Source organism: Mixophyes fleayi, chromosome 5 (genome assembly GCF_038048845.1).
Source record: "Mixophyes fleayi isolate aMixFle1 chromosome 5, aMixFle1.hap1, whole genome shotgun sequence".
Classification (NCBI taxonomy): Eukaryota; Metazoa; Chordata; class Amphibia; order Anura; family Limnodynastidae; genus Mixophyes; species Mixophyes fleayi.
In genome coordinates this window covers 226,981,577-227,002,160 of record NC_134406.1, presented here as the reverse complement: position 1 = coordinate 227,002,160, position 20,584 = coordinate 226,981,577, and the positions used below count along the sequence as shown (strand labels likewise).

General features: G+C 40.8%; 1 protein-coding gene across 1 annotated transcript in view; it reads left to right on the top strand.

Annotated features, from left to right (window-relative positions):
- CA8 (carbonic anhydrase 8) overlaps positions 1 to 19,486 on the top strand; it is a 67,393-nt gene extending 47,907 nt beyond the window's left edge. The window contains exons 6-9 of the mRNA XM_075213561.1: positions 4,141 to 4,189; positions 6,374 to 6,486; positions 18,034 to 18,194; positions 18,571 to 19,486. Coding sequence (XP_075069662.1) covers positions 4,141 to 4,189; positions 6,374 to 6,486; positions 18,034 to 18,168 — 297 coding nt within the window. The 3' untranslated portion in view covers positions 18,169 to 18,194; positions 18,571 to 19,486. The remainder of the gene's footprint in view (positions 1 to 4,140; positions 4,190 to 6,373; positions 6,487 to 18,033; positions 18,195 to 18,570) is intronic.
- The last annotated feature ends 1,098 nt before the right edge of the window (positions 19,487 to 20,584 follow it).

Below are 20,584 nucleotides of genomic sequence, written 5' to 3'. Positions count from 1 at the left end.
CCACTCTTCAGAATGTCATTGTACACTATGGGCCTGGTTAGTCTTGGAACTAAATGTGAACGCAACTTGCGTCTTAAAAAATCGGACTTACATGCATGAACGTACGTACGTACGTACGTACGTACGTACGTACGTACGTACGTGGATCTTGGGAAACGTTTCCATTTGAATATGGGTATAAGTACACTCTGGCTATATGTTGCTTGCTGTATGCAGACAGAACGCACTGCAGAATGCGCACATATTATCAGAACGCATGCAACAAAATATTTTTTACAAGTTTACAACTATTACTACTGCAATCATCATTACACATATATGGAAGAGAAAAAACTTTTCAATTTTTTTTAAACATTTAATGCATAAATTAGAATGTTCTTAATGCGTACTATACATAAAATGCATTTTATAACATTTTATAGTTCCTCTTACTTGTTCTTACTTACATGTTCTGGAATACAAACGTGTCAGTCGTCACTATCAGTTGACACATACACCTGCCCTGTAGCTGATGCAAGTGACACGGCTAAAAACACGCACCTAAGAGCTGCCCAGAGCTGGAATCGGAGGAATGTGTGCACACTCATACTGTACATTGCCTATGTGATATCCTTTATCAACTTCACCCTTAAGACAGGACTGTCATTCTCTACTTCACATAACCATACACGCACTATGTCTTGTGAGTAATTACTCCTGGTGGCCCTGTATGTTGTGTTCTCAACATAGAGGTGACTCTATGACTTTCTATATATATATCTCTGACTCCAGAACGTTCACATCTCTGACTCCAGAACGTCGCATGTTCCGATCTCTCCATCTCGACACTCTGCCCTGATTTTGAACTCAAACTCTCAACTTGAAGCTCTTCACTTGCTAGCCAACTAAGTAGCTAATTAATTCTCAGGATTCCATTCCCTTAAAATTGTATCACTTACACTCTCCCTGTCACGCAGGGGGCATTACAGAGTTTTTCCAGATGTGCATACACAATGTATTCTGGGTGAAATTGGCAAGAATGAAAGACAAACTAATAGTTACTATATGGAAATTAACAAAATGATATTTCAGCACAGCTAATATGCCCCAAAAATCATTACATAATAAATATATTCAATTATGTTAAATCTGGTTCAGCAACAGCTATACACAGAGGAAAAAACCAGGTGCAAATGTATATAAATATCAGAACAAAAGTGTATATAAATATCAGATCACAACTCAAACCTCTTGACCCTTAGCAAAACTCCAAGAATAAAGATGTATACCTTATTTTTCTCATTCATCCTAAATTGATTGTATATAAGTCTACTTGCGAAAGCACTTAGGTGTGATAGCACACTTTTATTTCTAGTACACCTTGCAGATAGTTTGCCAACAAGTCATTAGTTTAATGAACCAACTACAATAAACACCTGGGGGGTAAATTTATCAAGCTGCGGGTTTGTAAAAGGGGAGTTGTTGCCTATAGTAACCAGATTCTAGCTGTCATTTATTTAGTACATGCTACAAAATGACAGTTAGAATCTGATTGGTTGCTATAGGCAGTGCTGTTTTTGTAATAAAAAAGGTGCCGGAACTCACATCACGTAGTCAATCACTGTACACACACCCACACACATCAGTTGTGTAGCAAAACATAACGGTCGCCAGTAAGCACTCAGCACGCGACCACATGACCAATCACAAGCTGAGCAGTGCCATCACAACCAGCGTGGACGAAGTACGCATGCATCGGACTCAACACACAAGCAGCCCGCATGCATCGGACTCAACACACAAGCAGCCCGCATGCACCGTTTTAATGATTTTGCCGCCAACCTGCTACGCTCGACAGGGCGATTCAAGTCCACGTGGACCAAACATCAACATCTCTACTTTTTCAAACCCTCAGCATGATAAACTTACTCCCTAGTGTTTTTTTTAACGCTAACTAACACCTTACTACTCTCCTCTCAAATTACTTTGTTTAATGTACTGGGTGACGAGCACAATGTAAATTGCACACTATGCCTCACAGCTAGTTTACAAATAAGTAATGAAATTTGTGTACAGTAATGATCATTAACACAGGAGACTTTCATATAGTTGTTTAGTTAACATGCAAGTCAAAAGCATCTACATTCTGCAAAATGCAAAAATACATAATGTATATAATCGCAATCCCACATATACGTTTTTCCCCCCCTTTAAATAGCAAGTTAAATACCTTTTATTATTATTAGTAGTATTATTATCATTTATTTGTTAGGCACCACAAGGTATCCGCAGCGCCGCACACAGTACTAACAGTAAACTATACAGGGTGAAACCATACAGAACAATGAGCAAAAAGTACCAATACTTCAGAAACTCCGGCCAGTCATATGCAGTAAAGACGGAGAAGAACAGGTATGGAGACAGGAGGGGAGGGGGCCCTGCTCATACGAGCTTACATCCTAAGGGAGGGTAAACAGACCAGGCACAAGAGGAGCCAGTTGAGGCAAGAGGAGAGAAGGGAGGACGAGCAAAGGGAGGAGATGGGGGTTAAGTAGATGGTTGGTAGGCTTTGAGGAAGAGGTGAGTTTTGAGTGCACGTTTGAAGGAGCACAGAGTAGGAGAGAGACGGATGGAACGAGGGAGGTCATTCCAGAGAAGGGGGGCTGCACAGCTTTTAAGCATGCAGCTGATCTAATTTTTCTTAGCTGTCCTTCAGATTAATTTCTCAGGAATAGAAAATTTCTCTGGAGTGAAGATGAGTATGGCTGCTAGTTACACACACATTGTCACAACTCTCAGCATATTATGTGATGGCAGAAGGGGGAGAAGGAGGGTGAGGAATTTACAATGCAGATAGAACTCAAAGCCTCTATGCTCACTACATCATGTGCCATCTGACTGTGGTTGCCATGGTAGTCACATGACACAGTGCAGAACTATACATCGTTAATAGCAGCTTGAAGAAACAAACAAGAAAATTGGTAATTACCAAGATCTTTCTTATAGCCTACCATAGTAATTTTTTGGTAAAAAAAAAAACACATCTTATTTTTCATGTAATTGCTGGTTTAAGTACAAATAATCACAATTGTCTGCTTCCATGTTCTAATACTAACATGGAAAATATCACTGCAATTCTTGATCGCCTGGTTAGACAAATGCTCTAAATATTTATTTTGTTAAATTAATTGTAATCTGATCCAGTACGTTTCAGATTGCTGATAGAGGTTAAAATTTGCTGTTAAATTGCAAACTTATTCACTTAACTGCAGGATAAAAGTTTGAGTTTATTTTAAAGTCTAGTTTCAGAGGCGACAGCAAATGAAATACTTGGTAATAGGCTAGCAGAAAATATTTCAGACCTAAATGATACATCAAAGCGTACATAAAAATTATTATCTATGTAACCCTACAGTTCCTATATAATCCTTCATCATGCAGTAACTCTATACTGTGGTAATAATGCCACTAACGTAGCTACATATTATATGTAATACACATGTTACATGCGTTTAAATTTTTATATCTCCTGGGTAGTCAGTTTGGGGTGCAGTACTGGTTTCCCGACTTAGGGAAAGGGAACTATTGGTTAAAAATGTACTTTTGTTCTGGATGTATGCTCTAAGTATCATTAATAAGCTGCCATAAAACAGGCAACACTCCACCACTTGTACCATGTTCAATAAAAATCACTACTTACTAAATTCCTTTAACATAGTTCCAGGTCTCGCAATCATTCCATATATGCCATCACTGTTCTTTGTGATTGATTTAGTATGTGGCGTATTTTTTTCACAGTAAATAGCAATGTTAATGTATACAATGTTTTTCATATTATACAGATTCAGAGAAGTTTCTTTATTGTCTGTTAGACCATTATTTAACATTCCGCTAACAGGAACACATACCACTTGAAATATGATATGAGATGTGAAGTTTCAGCTCTTTTCATATCTTGTATCCTTGTAGTAAAATAACAAGAAATGAATAATATGGCCTTGCTGTCATGCACGGTGAATTGATAAAAGAGACTACAGATATATAATTATTAAAATTATGAAGATAGTTGTCCTTCAGTCCAAGGACTGCTGACTGCGTTCTCTGATTGGTGAACATACAGAATTTTACACATCTTTTTAACTTAATTTTTATATTTTACAGGGAAAATCAAAATCAATTCCATGTTTTAATCCCAGCACATTATTACCAGGTAAGCCACGTTTATTATTTTGTAGTTTATATGAAAATAATTTAATAGCTCTCAATTATAACTTTCAGATTGAAGTACCTTTAATTTATATCAGCACAATTTACCTGTCTATACACTTTCCTTCTTTTTGTTACACGTTAATGGGATTTTTACAGATTGTTCATCTTATCTCAGAACTGTTAACAGCAGACTGTACAGAAGGCTCAGACCTCAGTGCAAGTTGGTGTGCAGCAGTTTTGACATGGCTGTTGTGTTTGTGCCTTAGCATAGTCACTATGTTGGTGAAACACAGGTCTTACAATCGTATTATTTGTTCTACACCAGATGATGAACATTGTGCTTTGTGTATGTGTCAGCACTTGACCTTTAGTGTTAAGCTATGAGCACACATGGGAGGTCATTTATGAAGTGTACTTGATGCAAACCCTGCAATTCCTTGTTTTGCACTGGTGTACCCCAATGACCAACGCAGTGCAGAGCATGATGCATTCCTACTTTCCACTCTCAGATGCCTTCACAACCTAGAAGTGTGGTTACTAATATACTAATGTGCTTAGCTATAGTGAGGGCTGGTGTGAGTGACCAAACAACACTGGGCCTGATTCATTAAGGATCTTAACTTGAGAAACTTCTTATTTCAGTCTCCTGGACAAAACCACGTTACAATGCAAGGGGTGCAAATTAGTGTTCTGTTTTGCACATAAGTTAATTACTGACTGTTTTTTCATGTAGCACACAAATATTTGATAGCTTATTTGTACACTGAAATTTAAAGTTGATATTTGTGTGCTACATCAAAAAACAGTCAGTATTTAACTTATGTGCAAAACAGAATACTAATTTGCACCCCTTGCATTGTAACATGGTTTTGTCCAGGAGACTGAAATAAGAAGTTTCTCAAGTTAAGATCCTTAGTGAATCAGGCCCAGTCTGCCTTCCATGTAGTCGGACTAGAAAGAGTATACTTAGCTGTTTGGCACTGTGGATTGGTGTGTGTTGTGTCTTGATGTCCTGTAGATAGGTCTTTGTGGTGATGTAGAGCTAGAGTCATGGGTCCATATGGTTGTCATAGGGAGAAGCTAGAATTTAGAGTCACTCGAAGAGAGATAACTAAAAGTGCGTCTAGGCTTCCAGAAAGTAGGAAAATTCTTGAAAGACATTCTGTGCCAAAATGTAACTGACACATTAAGGTCCAACCTGCTACCACTTTACCACCATGTTCTGTAAAATAAAATATTCTGATTTTCTATTTCAATACTGTTCTTTTACGCAGTGGAAATGACCATTGACCCTCTCTAGAGCAAAGAACGTCCCCGAAAATGCTATCTCTCCGCTCCTTTATTTCATTACACTATTCTCGCTCAGCAAAAGGGAAACTCATTTCCACATTGCTCAGGTCACTAGGTTCACCTGTGTGATTGCTTCATACTTTGCAAGCAATCTCCTCCACTTAGCCTATGCCAACTCCTGCTCCACTGCAGGCACTGCCATCTTGCTCCACAAACCTGTGCACTTTGACAAAAATGTAGATGCACTTTTACAGTCATGGTGCATGATGGGTCCAAAGCTAATGCTTGCAACGTGCTGCAGACATTTTTCCCTTCCTAAACTACTATGGAAGTACTGTCAGATTTGCCATTGCATTATTTGATATGTTATTAGCAAACTCAGTGTACACACAAACATGTTGTATATATTGTATTATTCCTGTATTAGTATAGACAACTAATTACATTGTACAATAAATATATAGTGTGAATGCTAGTTGTCGGTACTGCCATCTGGTTGACAAATGGTTTACTAAAGAACTCGAAGGTTATATAGCCCGGACTTTGCACCTCTGCAAAACAGACTGTTCCATGTAAAAAATTCAGTTAGAACGCAATTTTCCTCAACTCCGCTCAGCTGTACCTTATATGGAGCATCTCCTTATTTTATATGGCAAAACAAACTCTACCAGGCATATATTATTTTTAAAATAGGTAGTATTGCATTATAGCGTCCCTGTAATGCTTTATATGTAAATTTTAGCATGTTGCAATTTTGACTACAAGTTGTTCAGATCTTTGCATTTTTACAAATGAATCTAAACCAGCAAGTTTTACTATAAAGGTATTGCTTATTTATGATTTTAATTAACCTTTGGTGTAAAATTCCCTTTATTTTTTTTTACAATAAAACCAGATCCCCTCCTCCGTGATTACTGGGTATATGAAGGCTCCCTTACAATGCCACCATGTAGTGAAGGTGTTACGTGGATATTGTTCCGATATCCCTTGACAGTGTCCCAAACTCAGGTGAGTACTCATTATTGCTGCCAAGTATATAAATAGATTGACGCACAATAAAATTGACCTACTGTATTATGCATTGATTGTATGCACAGACTGTGAACATTTACTATCATTTCTTTAGCATACACTTTACAAGTTATAATTTTTAAATTTGTAACATCTTTTGCTTAACTTTAACGCTTGCAGGATTATTTATTAAAATCAGTTTTAGTCCCCAGTTTTACACATAACTGATTGTCAGGAAGTATACTGGAATTGTACTGGATTCAACAGCGGTTTGGGACTACCTACAACAGAGGCACAGAGTTTAACTAGGGATAGGTATATAGATATAGCGCCACCAATTCCGCAGCGCTGCACAGAAAATATTTGTCATTCACATCAGTCCCTGCCCCAATGGAGCTTACAGTCTAAATTCCCTAACACACACACACACAGACACAAACACACGTGTTAATTTTGTCTGCAGCTAGTTAACCTACCAGTATGTTTTTGGAATGTGGGAGGAAATCCATGCAAAGATTGGGAGAACATACAAACCCCAGACAGATAAGGCCATGGTCGACAATTAAACTCATGACCCCAGAGCTGTGAGGCAGAAGTGCTAACCACTAATCCACCATGCTGCCGTTATTCACCAGGGAACCCTGCAAGTGGTTATGGATTTAGCTGCTCTCTCCCTCCAGTTTGCAGCCCTCCAAGTAGGTATCAGTAGTGACTAGTTAGGCAAAAATATTTTAAGTTGCGCTCTGGTGCTGTCTGTGTAATGAATTGTCCTTTCGGGAGCTGCTGAAATTAGAGTGTCCCAGCTCTGTTAATCCAATCTTGTAACTTGAATTCAGCGCTACACCTATCCTATTTTCTAAGTTTATGTTGCTTCTGATTTTAATTACTTAATTAGTGTTACAAGTTCTGAACTTTCTGCAGTAAAGCCAATTGGTTAGTATCGGTAGTGTGGGCTAAATGGTAGCGGAGCAGAGTGTCTCAGACTCTTTTGGTAATTAGTTCTGATTGCCCTGTTCTTTTTCGTCCCTTCTCAACCTAAACTTTTAGTGGCTGCTGCTGGTATGTTCTTAGAACGATTCCCGATGTACTGCATCCCCGCCGTGGCTTCTACAGTTCCCCACGATGCTGGGTGACTTGCGCATACGCATACGCTGCCAGGATAGATAGAATGAATGAGTGTGCTCAGTATGCTTTTCCGTCTGTCTTGTATAAAACTGCCAAATCAATATCAGTGCTGGTGCTTGTATCTGTCCAACGCATTTCAGCTCTGTGTTTGGAACCTTCCTCTAGGATTTTTATTGCACTAAAATGAATATCCTTCTCAGCAGAATGAAGACATATAAGTGTGATCTCACTGTGTCCCTGTGCTTAATGATATTACTTCTTGTTGCTGCAGGGAAATTATGTTATCTTTCTCTTAAAAGCAACACTCCACGTTCTGCTCCATATGGGCTCCATTGTGCAGCATGTAGGCTGTCACTTCATTGGCCCTAATCCTGACCCCCCACACTGCCATATTACTGCCCATATTGGGCAAGTGGCAATAATCACAGTATGTGACCTGACAACACCCTCTGTGCTCTGGCCCAGAAGTACAATCCCAGCGTGTGGCCAGATTTATAAGATGGTCTTTTATAATCTTTGTGCATTAGCGTTAGATACTTTACTATACTATAATTAATATTGTTGTTATTAATGGAAGCACGCTTCAACAGCATGTCAGGTGCTTCCATTAACAAAAATAGTTCTTTGACTTTACTTAATGCTTTACTTAATGAGGACCCTATCTATAGACTTGGGATAAATTTAACTTTGGAGGCAAACAAATAATTTTTACTAAGGGGCCAATTCATTGAGCCGCAAGGTATTGTAGTGAATTTTTAGCTATGTTACAGGATGATGTTGTAGGTTATGATGTTCGCTCATTTTTGATTGCATATGTGCACTAAAATGTGCACTGTTACTATTCTTTATCTGAAAAAGCCTTTTTGTGTGCAGAAATGAAGTCGCAAGGTTACTACGGAATCTCGCGACTAATTGAATAGGCTTCTTAGAATGTGCTGAGTGAAGTTTATTCAGGACACTGCGTGTGTCGCCACATTGGATCTTGGTTATGTTACTTTAAGCCTCACTCAAATTTACTGAGAAAACAATTAAATATATATTAGAAATGACCACAGTGATTTTTAAAATAAAGAACTAAAGATAAATACATCTAGCAGGGTTAACTGGAGGTATATCATTGGAAGAGTGGCCCAGAGCTACACAAAATGTTATATTATTTGTATGTGATGTGATAAATGTTGGTTGCATACTGTAATTGGTAAAGTTGTTTTTCCATTATAAATTGGACCTGGAGCAAACTGTCTGTGGACATTATTTATTCCATTAGATCACAAGGAACTGTTACTGTGTTTGATGCTAAAATGTCAAAAACTTGCAAAACTGCAGAGAAAACACATTTTGCAGTCTTCAAAGGAATAAGTATTTATAAATGCAAAAGAAAACAACCCATAGTATTTAGAATATTACTTTTGGCAATTAACATGCATGTATCGCCCTAATAAGCATGAAAATTAAATTATTTTACAAAATGTATAATGCTAATGTAAATACTATATTCATTTTCTAAGCTACTCTACATTACACAGAACAATATAAGAATATAAGACATAAGCATTTACATACAGCATCAGCTGACCACAGATTCAATTTTATCAGAAAATGTTCTAGATATTGCTATGTTCCTAGCCCCATAATCATTGTCATACACAACCATTAGCCTCTGAACTTAGATTGGATGATTTATGGGCACACAACAAAATCTGCATATATTCATTGTCTGTGTCTGAGGACATCTGCGGGACACACTAATAACCCCTCACATCTATGTGATCTGGTCAGGTCCCAATAAGTTGTCCACCCAATTTATCCAAATTGTAAATGGATGCTGTGGTTCAGTGCTCCAGTAGAACTGGCCTGTGTGTGGCCAGCATTAGTAATAAAATGTCTTTTTGTATTATACTGTATCTCTTAAGTAGACTTTGTACAACTAAGTAGTATCAATATAACATGGATAACATATTGATATAATAACATAATAATACTATAATAACCAGAATATTGTACAAAACTGGAGCAAAAGCAATAAAATTCCATGTTGATCTGTATCTAACATATGTGAAGAGCTGATTACAGTTGTTGTGATGACAGTTCTCTTATCACCCTGAAGACACAATTGGGGTGTTGGTAAGATAACCCTGCAAGTAGTGGAATACTCACCCCTTGTATATATCCGAGAAGTACTTTTGTTTTCGGTATCTTATTTTGACATGGCCAAATAATATTGTCCTCTCCTTGACTGAGTTATCATATCTCCTACACTTTGGAAGGCTTTATAGATATCCACCTTCTATGTACTGCATGGAAAAGCCAATAAGTATCTTTCATTTTGGCTGGATTCTGAAATAATTAGGTTGTACATTGCTAATTGATTCAGCCAATTTTTAAATTTGGACTGAATTTCAGAGATTCGTCATCTGCATGGAAAGTAGAAACAAACAAATGACACTCATTATTTCTGAGGTGTACTTGCGGAAAACGTCTGTGGGTGCTGTCTGTGACGTTTAGTAGCTCAGACTACCGTACACTCATTTGCTATTTAGTTGTGTAAAGAGTATTGCAACATTGCCTGTGATTATTTTTTTTTTATTGCACATTTTTAACCCTCTTCACCACTGACCATCGCAAATCACAGTTTTTTCTGTAGATGTACTTATTGTCATTGCCTAGGTCAGTGGTTCCCAAAGTGTGCATCGCGGCTCACTGGGGTGCCGCAGCGCTGTCACAGGGGTGCCGTATCCAGGGCTGCTTGTCCACCTGCAAAAGAAAAAAACCCCCAAAACTTACCAATCCAGCGACTCCGTATTATCTTCGTCAATCCTCACTGCTCTTTTCTCACTGTCATCATGTCCGACAGTGTTGGGGGACACAGTAAGTAAAGGAGAGGAAAACAGTGTTGGGGGCACACAGTAAGTAAAGGAGAGGAAAATAGTGTTGGGGCACACAGTAAGTAAAGGAGAGGAAACAGCATTAGGGGACACAGTAAGTAAAGGAGAGGAAAACAGCGCTGAAGGACACAGTAGCCAAAGGAGAGGAAAACAGCGCTGGGGTAACACAGTAAGGAAAGGAAAGGAAAACAGCGCTGGGGGGACATTGTAAGTAAAGGAGAGGAAAACAGGATTGGAGGCACACAGTAAGTAAAGGAGAGGAAAATAGTGTTGGGGCACACAGTAAGTAAAGGAGAGGAAACAGCATTAGGTGACACAGTAAGTAAAGGAGAGGAAAACAGTGCTGAAGGACACAGTAGCCAAAGGAGAGGAAAACAGCGCTGGGGGGACACAATAGGTAAAGGAGAGGAAAACAACGCTGGGGGGACACAGTAATGAAAGGAAAGGAAAACAGCGCTGGGGGGACATTGTAAGTAAAGGAGAGGAAAACAGGATTGGAGGCACACAGTAAGGAAAGGAGAGGAAAACAACATTGGAGGGACACTGTGATCTTGTGAAGGGGAACACAGTGTGACATTGTGAATGGGGCGTATTGTGATATTGTGAAGGGGCATATTGTGATATTGTAAAGGGCATATTGTGATATTGTGAAGGGGCTTAGCGTGATGGTGAAGGGGCACAGTGTGATATGGTGAAGAGGCCTAAATATTTCCTGAGTTATTTTGACCCAACTACTTAAATAACTGGACTACCTGGTAATTATTTTGGCTTAGGAGTGCCTTGGAAAAATTATGGAGACCCTAAGGGTGCTTCAAACTGATAAAGTTTGGGAACCTCTGGCCTAAGTGTAGTCACATACAGGCAATTCATTGCACTCTCATCCACTATTTTTTACATTGCATTAACATTTATTGTGACACTATACACTACAATCAGACAATGGACATACAGCTTGCAAACAATATAACACGTCATGAATAATGAATGAAATAATGAAATTTAGTAAGATTTGCACAAAAATGTCTTCCCAGGGAGTAGGAAATCTATTAAAAATCCCCAAAAATCTTACGATGGGAACAATGCAGAAATTATTATTAAAAGAGAGGATGAAGAGCCACAAATTCCTGCCACTTGTGGAGAGAATATGGTGGAAACGTACCTGAATTGCCTTATAGTATTTCAATATGATTATGATCAATTGGAATATTGACTGTAGCTTGACAAATGGCCTAAATGCCAGACAAGAAGGGGAACCCTTCTACAGTATTGTCTCCTCTGAATAAGGCCTCTGTCTCCTGGATAAGGGGAATCACAACACCACTGGATTTAGCAATCTAGCACAGCGAAAATTCATAGAACCCAACGTCTGTATAAAGAAAAGTGGGCTCATCATCATATAGACTTCTCAATCATGTTTCTATGGAACTGCTCCTCCAGGTAACTGTACTTAGGTGTCACGGGCACTAGGAGTCTTTGCCCAGGATATCACCAGATGATGTACTTACCAGAGTAATATAGCTGGTACTATGGTTCTCTGGTAGCAGGGTGACAACGGAACAGGAGAATCAGCAGATGGTGAGAGAATGCTCAAAGAAAGTCTATGACTAGCAGCAACTGGTAATGAGTAGATGAATGTACACGAGGAACCAGATGGACAAGTAAACGTGAGGAGAGTCAGTGGTCTGCGTACAGCAAGTTGTACCACTGCTATAGTAAGGAGGAATGTCCAGGAGTAGCGAGGAGGTAGTGAGAGTCAGTGGTCTGCGTATAGCAAGTTGTACCACTGTCTATAGTGAAGGAATGGATTCCAGGTGCAAGTAGGTAACGGGGAAGTCAGTGGTCTGCGTATAGCAAGTTGTACCACTGCTTATGTGAGAGGATACTAGAAACTGGTGTCACAGGGAAACAGGAGTCAGTGGTCTGCGTCAGCAAGTTGTACCACTGCTATATATATGTGAGGAGGGACACGAGGAGATGAATGTAATGCAGAGGATACACGGGGCACACGGAACTTGATCTCACGATGATATCCACAATACAATAATAACTGACAAGCGCTGCTTGAAGTATACAAAGTCACTAGAGCGATCCAGGTAATAGGACACAAAGTCAATAGTCACAATAGCTTCAGTAGATAGAAGACTCCGGAGATGAACACAACACAGTCCAGACGGATATGCAATACAAAAGCAAAGTCAATGAAAGGTATGCATACCGCGGTTCAGGAGAGCAGGCTGTCAGTGAGACGTGCAGGGATACCTGAACGGCTGAATGCCGGCAGGAGGAGAAACCACTGGAGGATGGAAGCGGTAATCAGGTTGGTGCAGCGCACGGCTGGTAACCAGTATCAACGGAGCAATACTCAGGAAGCAGTAGTAAGTAAAACTGGAAACATGATGAACACGGGAGAGTTGAGGCTGTCTGGTATCCGGCAGAAGTAGCGGAGGCAGCGGAGGGAAGACACGCTGAACACGGGAGAGTAGAGGCGGTCTGGAATCCGGTAGTAGAAGCAGATAGGAATCAGTGGAGAGCTGACACGATGAACACAGGAGAGTTGAGGCGGACTGGAATCCGGCAGCAGTAGCAGGAAGAAATCAGCTGAGTGCAGGTACGATGAACACAGGAGAGTTGAGGCGGACTGGAATCCGGCAGCAGTAGCAGATAGGAATCAGCTGAGTGCAGGCACGATGAACACAGGAGAGTTGAGGCGGACTGGAATCCAGCAGCAGTAGCAGATAGGAATCAGCTGAGTGCAGGCATGATGAACACAGGAGAGTTGAGGCGGACTGGAATCCGGCAGCAGTAGCAGATAGGAATCAGCTGAGTGCAGGCACGATGAACACAGGAGAGTTGAAGTGGTCTGGAAACCACAAACGTAGTAGACGGGAATCAGCTGGAGCTGAATACACGAGGAAACACAGGAACACCTTCAGAGGCTCATGGGGAATGAGACTCCAAGATCAGGCAACCAGGTAATGATCACAGGTGGTTTAAATAGGGAGGGTTGCCTGATCATCCAATCAATTAAAAGCAACAGGTACTGAAGGTTTAATAAGGGCTGCACATGCGCAGACCCTCAGGATGGCGGACGGCCACGGTTCCTGAACACAGGAGAAATGGAACTCACAGTCCGGTGAGTGACATTAGGTACTGCATAGTGTCTTAATTACTTTTATTTCCTTCTTGTAATGAAGTCTGGTCTTGAGCTGATAATTTATTAATTATATTATTAAATAAATTATAATTATATTTCCATGAGAGTTGATTGTTAGTCCATCATGTGAGTGTATGTAATATATATCAATATACTTTCCTTCCAGTATTGTTGGGAGCAATGCATTTTTGAACTCCCAACTCCCATTTTGTTTATCTTTCTTGTTTTTCCATCCTTCCTCTCATTTTTATCCAGGTAGGTTCCATCTTCTTTCTCCCAATCTTAATGGGAACTCTTCCTCTTTTACTTAGTATGATATCAATCTCCCACATATACAGCAATGTGGTCACAGAGTCTTTGCAGTTTGGGCCTTATGTCTTCAAAATGTGTCTCCCTTAATGTTAAGAACTAATAATAGTTGGGTAGCCTTATAGTCATTTAAAGACTTGAAAACTGATGTGGTTAGCCTTATGAACAACCCTTAATACGTTATGGCCAATTGTGCTACGAAACACAATGATTCAGCTCTTCTTTTTCAAGAATCTACACCTGTTAAGGAAACTAACCAATAATAGATGAAGAGGGAAGATATTTGATATTAATTGATGAACTAGACTCTCAGCTGTTTACTATCGCTATGTTGTACACTCCCAATGTGGGGCAAATCCCTTGTCTACAAACTTTAGCCTAAATGAGTCCCATAAACAAGCATCAGACCCATAAGATCTTAGGAGATTTTAACTTGGACAAAGCACTAGATACATCTTCCCTACCTTGTACCTTAGAACAAATACCTTAGCTGGAATGGATGAAGACTTTGATGTTATGGATATGCTTGAAACCTGGGGGTTAAATATTTTACCCTTTATTCCTCAAATGCACATTTATATACAAGGATAAACCTCATGTTAGTAGACCAATTATATTTACAAAGTCTAAAATCCACCCTACAACCTGGTTGGGCGACACCCTAGTTAGCATGGACAGTCATACAAAACAAATTGTATTTCTACAGCTCTCCAACTATTTATTAACTAATCTTCACACTGCCCCTAAGTTACTCAAAACTTATTTTTATTTTTGGGAAAATTCTTCTCCAGACATTTTAGGGGCTATCGTTTGGTGTGTATTCAGAGGTAAAGCTACCCAGTTGGGGTCTAAACTCAAAAAAGACAGACCAAGGTATTCCTGCTGCTGACACATAAACCAATAAATTAAAATTCTCCAAATGAAACAACTGTACTATACTAAGAGTGACAAGGGGGGTAAACGATTAGCTGCAAAACTAAGAATGCAAGAATACATGTTGTTGAAATACCAAAAGTAATATAATTTGTAAAATAATTTTCAGAATATTATGAAAGCCTCTGTAATATGAAATACCATTGAAATGCTTTTCAACCATGTTTGGAGCAGACACATACATTTATTTTGGTTAAGTGTCTTGCAACTTCTCCAGTCAAATTATTGTACTTTAATGCACCTTGGCCGCTTACATAAAGCATAGCTTCTGTTAGGCCTCTGGCTAAAACTCCAGGCCCAGATGGGATTGCAACAATCCTAAACCAGGGAAGTATCTCGAGGTCTAGGATGCCCACATCCCTTTTAAACACTGATTTGAAGATATGCCAAAATTATAGACAGTAATCTTAATCATATTCTCACAATCATTATTTTTTCTTTTTATTTACCCTGACCATATGGGATTCATTACAGACAGAGAGCCTGATTCCAGGGCCGTCTTAGCAGCATTATAGGCCTCTGGACAAAGCAGAGCACTGGGGACCTACCTACACAACCACTCACCTACTTATGTCCAATTAGAACTTTTATGTATTCATCAGGGTCAAGATATGTATTCGCAACAGCAAGTTCACATGTACAGGTAACTGCTTATACTGAGGTGATTAGTCCACCTAAACATTTTAATAAAGAGAATTTGAAGGTTCTGAATAAATCTCTCAGAATAATATATTGAAAATTTGGCAAGCCTATGGGGCCCCTGTGCTCGTGGGGCCCCAGGGCAACTGCCCAGTGTGCCCATGCATTAAGATGGCTTTGCCTGATTCATCAAGGCATGCATACTGAGCGCAACGTGCCTTTTTTTAATGCACGTAAATCGGCATTGTGCACTCCCAAATTCAACAATGAACGGATCTGAAGATACCTGCACTGATAAATTCGGGTGTAGATCTCCTATGCCCTGCTCTGCTACGCAATACACTGTAGGATACGTCCAATACCTATGTGGATTATAAATGCGCAAATGAACACACAGAAAAAAAAATATTATTGTCATCTGTTAATAGTATAGGTCGGCGGTTCCCAAACTGTGCGCCGCGGCTCCCAGGGGTGCCGCGGCGCTGTCACTGGGGTGCCGCGGGCCAGTCATAAAAAAAAAGAAAGAGCAGATAAACTTACCAATCCGCCGGGCGCCGGGACCCAGCAGCCTCCTCTCTCCCGCAGCTGTCACTGAATATCGACGTCAGTGACAGCTGCGGGAGAGGAGGCTGCTGGGTCCCGGCGCCCGGCGGATTGGTAAGTTTATGTGCTCTTTCTTTTTTTTATGGCTGGGAGAAGCGGAAGAGGAGGAGGACAGAGGGCAGCAGAGGAGGACAGCGGGCAGCAGAGGAGGACAGAGGGCAGCAGAGGAGGACAGAGGGCAGCAGAGGAGGACAGCGGGCAGCAGAGGAGGACAGAGGACAGCGGGCAGCAGAGGAGGACAGAGGACAGCGGGCAGCAGAGGAGGACAGCGGGCAGCAGAGGAGGACAGAGGGCAGCAGAGGAGGACAGAGGGCAGCAGAGGAGGACAGAGGGCAGCAGAGGAGGACATAGAGCAGCAGAGGAGGACATAGGGCAGCAGAGGAGGACATAGGGCAGCAGAGGAGGACAGCGGGCAGCAGAGGAGGACAGCGGGGCAGCAGAGGAGGACAGCGGGGCAGCAGAGGAGGACAGCAGGGAAGCAGAGGGGGGCAGCGTGCAGCAGAGGAGGACAGAGGGCAGCAGAGGAGGACAGAGGGCAGCAGAGGAGGACAGAGGGCAGCGGACAGCAGAGGGGGCAGAGTGCCTGGATGCAGAGGGGGCAGTGTAACAGAGGGCAGAGGAGGGGGGACAGCGTGACAGAGGAGGGGGACAGCGTGACAGAGGGCAGTGAGAGGTGACAGAGGGCAGAGGGGGCAGCGTGAGAGGGGGCAGAGGGGGAAGTGTGACAGAGGGCAGAGGAGGGGGAAAGTGTGACAGAAGAGGGGGACAGTGTGACAGAGGGCAGAGGAGGGGAACAGAGGGCAGATGAGGGGTACAGCGTGACAGAGGGCAGAGGAGGAGGACAGCGTGACAGAGGGCAGAAGAGGAGGACAGCGTGACAGAGGAGGGGGACAGCATGACAGAGGGGGCAGCATCAGAGGGGGCAGCGTGAGAGGGGGCAGAGTGACTGGATGCAGAGGGGGCAGTGTGTCTGGATGTAGAGGGGGCATTTTTGCATACAACTAAATAAGTATTTCTGTCCTGACCTAAATACTTATTACATTTTTTTGAAACAGGACTGCTCAGTAATTATTTTGGAGGGGTGCCTTGAAAAAATTTGGAGACTCTAAGGGTGCCGCGAACTGAAAAAGTTTGGGAACCACTGGTATAGGTATTAATCATAAAACAGTAAAAAAATGTCTTTTTTTCCCCCCATGAAATACATTTATTAGGATGTTCTTAATGTCTACTGAACATAAAATAATTTTTTACAGTTGCTTCATCACTACTGAATAACACTTAGACTAGCCCTGCAGCTGGAGCAAGAGATACAGTAGAAAATGATGCCCAGAGCATCATTTGGATGTGACTGCGTGCACTTGACTTTGGCGTGCTCTTAATGTAAATTGTCTATGGCTGAATGCCCATTCCCCACCCTGTACCCTCCCTGAAATCACGGGCTGTAGTACGTGTCCTTTACTGGCGTATGGTCCGGTTCTAAATTTTCAGCTGAATTCAGATGAACCAGCACAATTAGAATTTCTGGAGTTTCATATATATATATATATATATATATATATATATATATATATATATATGTAACAGCTGTGCTTTACCTCTGTTAATGTCCTTTTATCCTTAGGATTGCCAGTGCTCAATTTGTTGTTTTCAATTTACCTTTGAGGACAATACACAGAGGTCACTTGGTTATGGACGCATACATGCATTTGTGTCTCAAACTATATAAAACCGCTGACAATGGGTTTACTTTCAAACTAAAGAATGATCCTTAACAAGGCTTTAGCTGTCTGAACCCAGGGTGTCCTTTAATGTGACTTTGAAACTTGCTTTCATAAAATGTTGGTTCAAATTATCCCTGAAGTTAAACTGAATCTGTTCTATTTTATCTTTTTAAAGATTCAAGAGTTCAGGCGAATGAGAGTGCATATAAAAGGAGCAGATCTTCAGGATGAAAGTGATGGAATACTGGCTGACAACTTTAGACCAACACAGCCTCTTAGCGACAGGATTATTCGAGCTGCCTTCCAATAAACAGACGGGGCATTGCTAGCAAGTAAGTATGTCATAAAGGGTCTTATATTGTAAATCTCCTTGCCTTTTTACTAAGATTTAACACATTATACATGGCATTCCTCCTCAGTAGTGCTACTGTAGGCAGTATCCATAACCTAAGTGTGATTAGGTGCTGCATCCCTGCATTTGACATGTAAAGAACACCAGACAATGGCAGCGCTGTCTTCTGTAGGTTGAGAAAATCCATAACATACCTAGAGAACGATGCTCTTTTTATTCTATTGCAGATATTATTTATTTTTCCTTTTGAAATTTGATTTTTATAGATGTTTTAAACCTTTATAGATGTATTTTGTTCTAAACACAATTACTGAGGATATACTTATCATTTTTTTTCTAATTTGCTTTACGTATAGGAAGTCTGGGCTTGAAAATCGTCATTGCTGGAATCATAGGTGTCACTGAAATCTGTGTTTAGTCCACATGGAGTGCGCATTAAACCTTTAAACTAGACATGGGAAAAGAGTACAAGTCGGTAAAAGAAAACCGTTCTTGGTTACTTAATTAGATCTATTAAGATTGCGTCCAATCTTACGTTTTGGTATGAGAAGATAGAACCAGACATTACTCAATGTAATATAGATGTTATTGTATTATATGTTGATATGTTTAGGTGCCAACGAAGCTGGTAAACTGACTGATCATACTTGACAATGGGTTTATTTTTTTGTAAATGTCCTATTGAGCAATAATTGTCAATGTGATCTATATGTAGGGCCACTGAGCATAATAAACAAAGGTATTGCGTTATCATTCAAGCATATTGTTACAAATATTGTGTCACAGAGATCTGACTAAAAGAAGCAACTACATTGCCTGTAAATGTATTTTTCTAGATATACCCTCACTCACCTTCATTTTAATTAAATCACCATACATCTCACTATCAGAGAAATCGTTTTCTGCGATGTGAAATGTAGACCAGGATTTCCTCTGCGCAAGTAGGGTATAGGAAAAAATATATAGTGTGTACCATCCTTTAATGAATGTGTAAAGCTCATTATCACCCATAGTGGACTTGATATGTGCTCTTCTATAGTGCTCAATACAGTTTTTGGTGAAGATTATCATGTAATCAAGCTTTGGGTTATTTTGAATTAGTGGTGATATGTGCTCACCTTTTGGTTTGCAAATTTAAACTTTAAAAGAATCTGTGCTGAACTGGAATGTGATCTCCTTCTTCAGGGGATACTTTTGACTCCTCTCCATTATTCCCACATTGCAATGATTATTATTTTATTATTATTATTATTATCTTTGACTTATAAGGCGCCACAAAGGGTCCTCAGCGCCGTCCATTCAGAAAACAGAACCAAGACACAACATGATACAAAAATGTATACAAACACAGGTGACAGGGTAAAGCAAATCAGATTATATCTGGGACAGAAAGTGAAAGGGATGGTAGAAATCAGCGAGAAGGAGGCCAAAGCTTAAAAAGACAGGGAAAATAGGGCTGGTGAACCAGGCCAAGAGGTACAGAGGGTGAAGGAACAGTAGAAGGAGCACACAAGGAAAGAGGTCCCTGCTCATGAGAGCTTACATCCTAAAGGGAAGGAGGAGACACAAATAGGGTGGTACTAACTGGGGGAGAGAGCCAGGACAAGGAAGTTAGGAGGAGGACTGATAGACTTGAACAAAGAAATGAGTCTTAAGGGCACGCTTGAAGCCTTTGAGAGTAGATGCTAGCCTGATGGAACGTGGAAGATTGTTCCACAGCAGGGGAGCAGCCCGGGCAAAGTCCTGAAGACGAGAGTGAGAGGAGGTGATCAGTGAAGTAGTGAGGCGGTGGTCACAGGCAGAGCGGAGGGGGCGGGTAGGAGTGTAGATAGAGATAAGATTGGAGATGTAGGGAGGGGAAGATTGACTAAGAGCTTTAAAAGTGAGGGTGAGGAGTTTAAATTTAATTCTGTAGGGTATGGGGAGCCAATGTAGTGACTGCAGATACAGAGCGGTGGGAGAGAAAAATGAGACGGGCAGTAGCATTGAGGATAGACTTAAGAGGGTCAAGGCAAGAATCCGGTAGGCCAGAGAGAAGGAGGTTACAGTAGTCAAGGCGAGAGATAACAAGCGAGTGAACAAGGGTTTTCATGGCTTCCGTGGTGAGAAAGGGACGTATCTTAGATATATTACGAAGGTAGAAGTAGCAGGATGGGCAAACCTGACATATTTCAAGGGTTTCATGTCTGGCCTTCTAACCTCAAAAGGGCACACATTAACCTTAATATCAATAATTAGAAAATAGCCCCAAAACAACCTCAGCATCCCTATTTCTGATCTCAAAATGCCCCCACATGCCAATGACTTGTACTAAAATTTCACCACATGCCACAAAACTCCCTCACATGACACTCAGAGCTCCCAATATGTACTC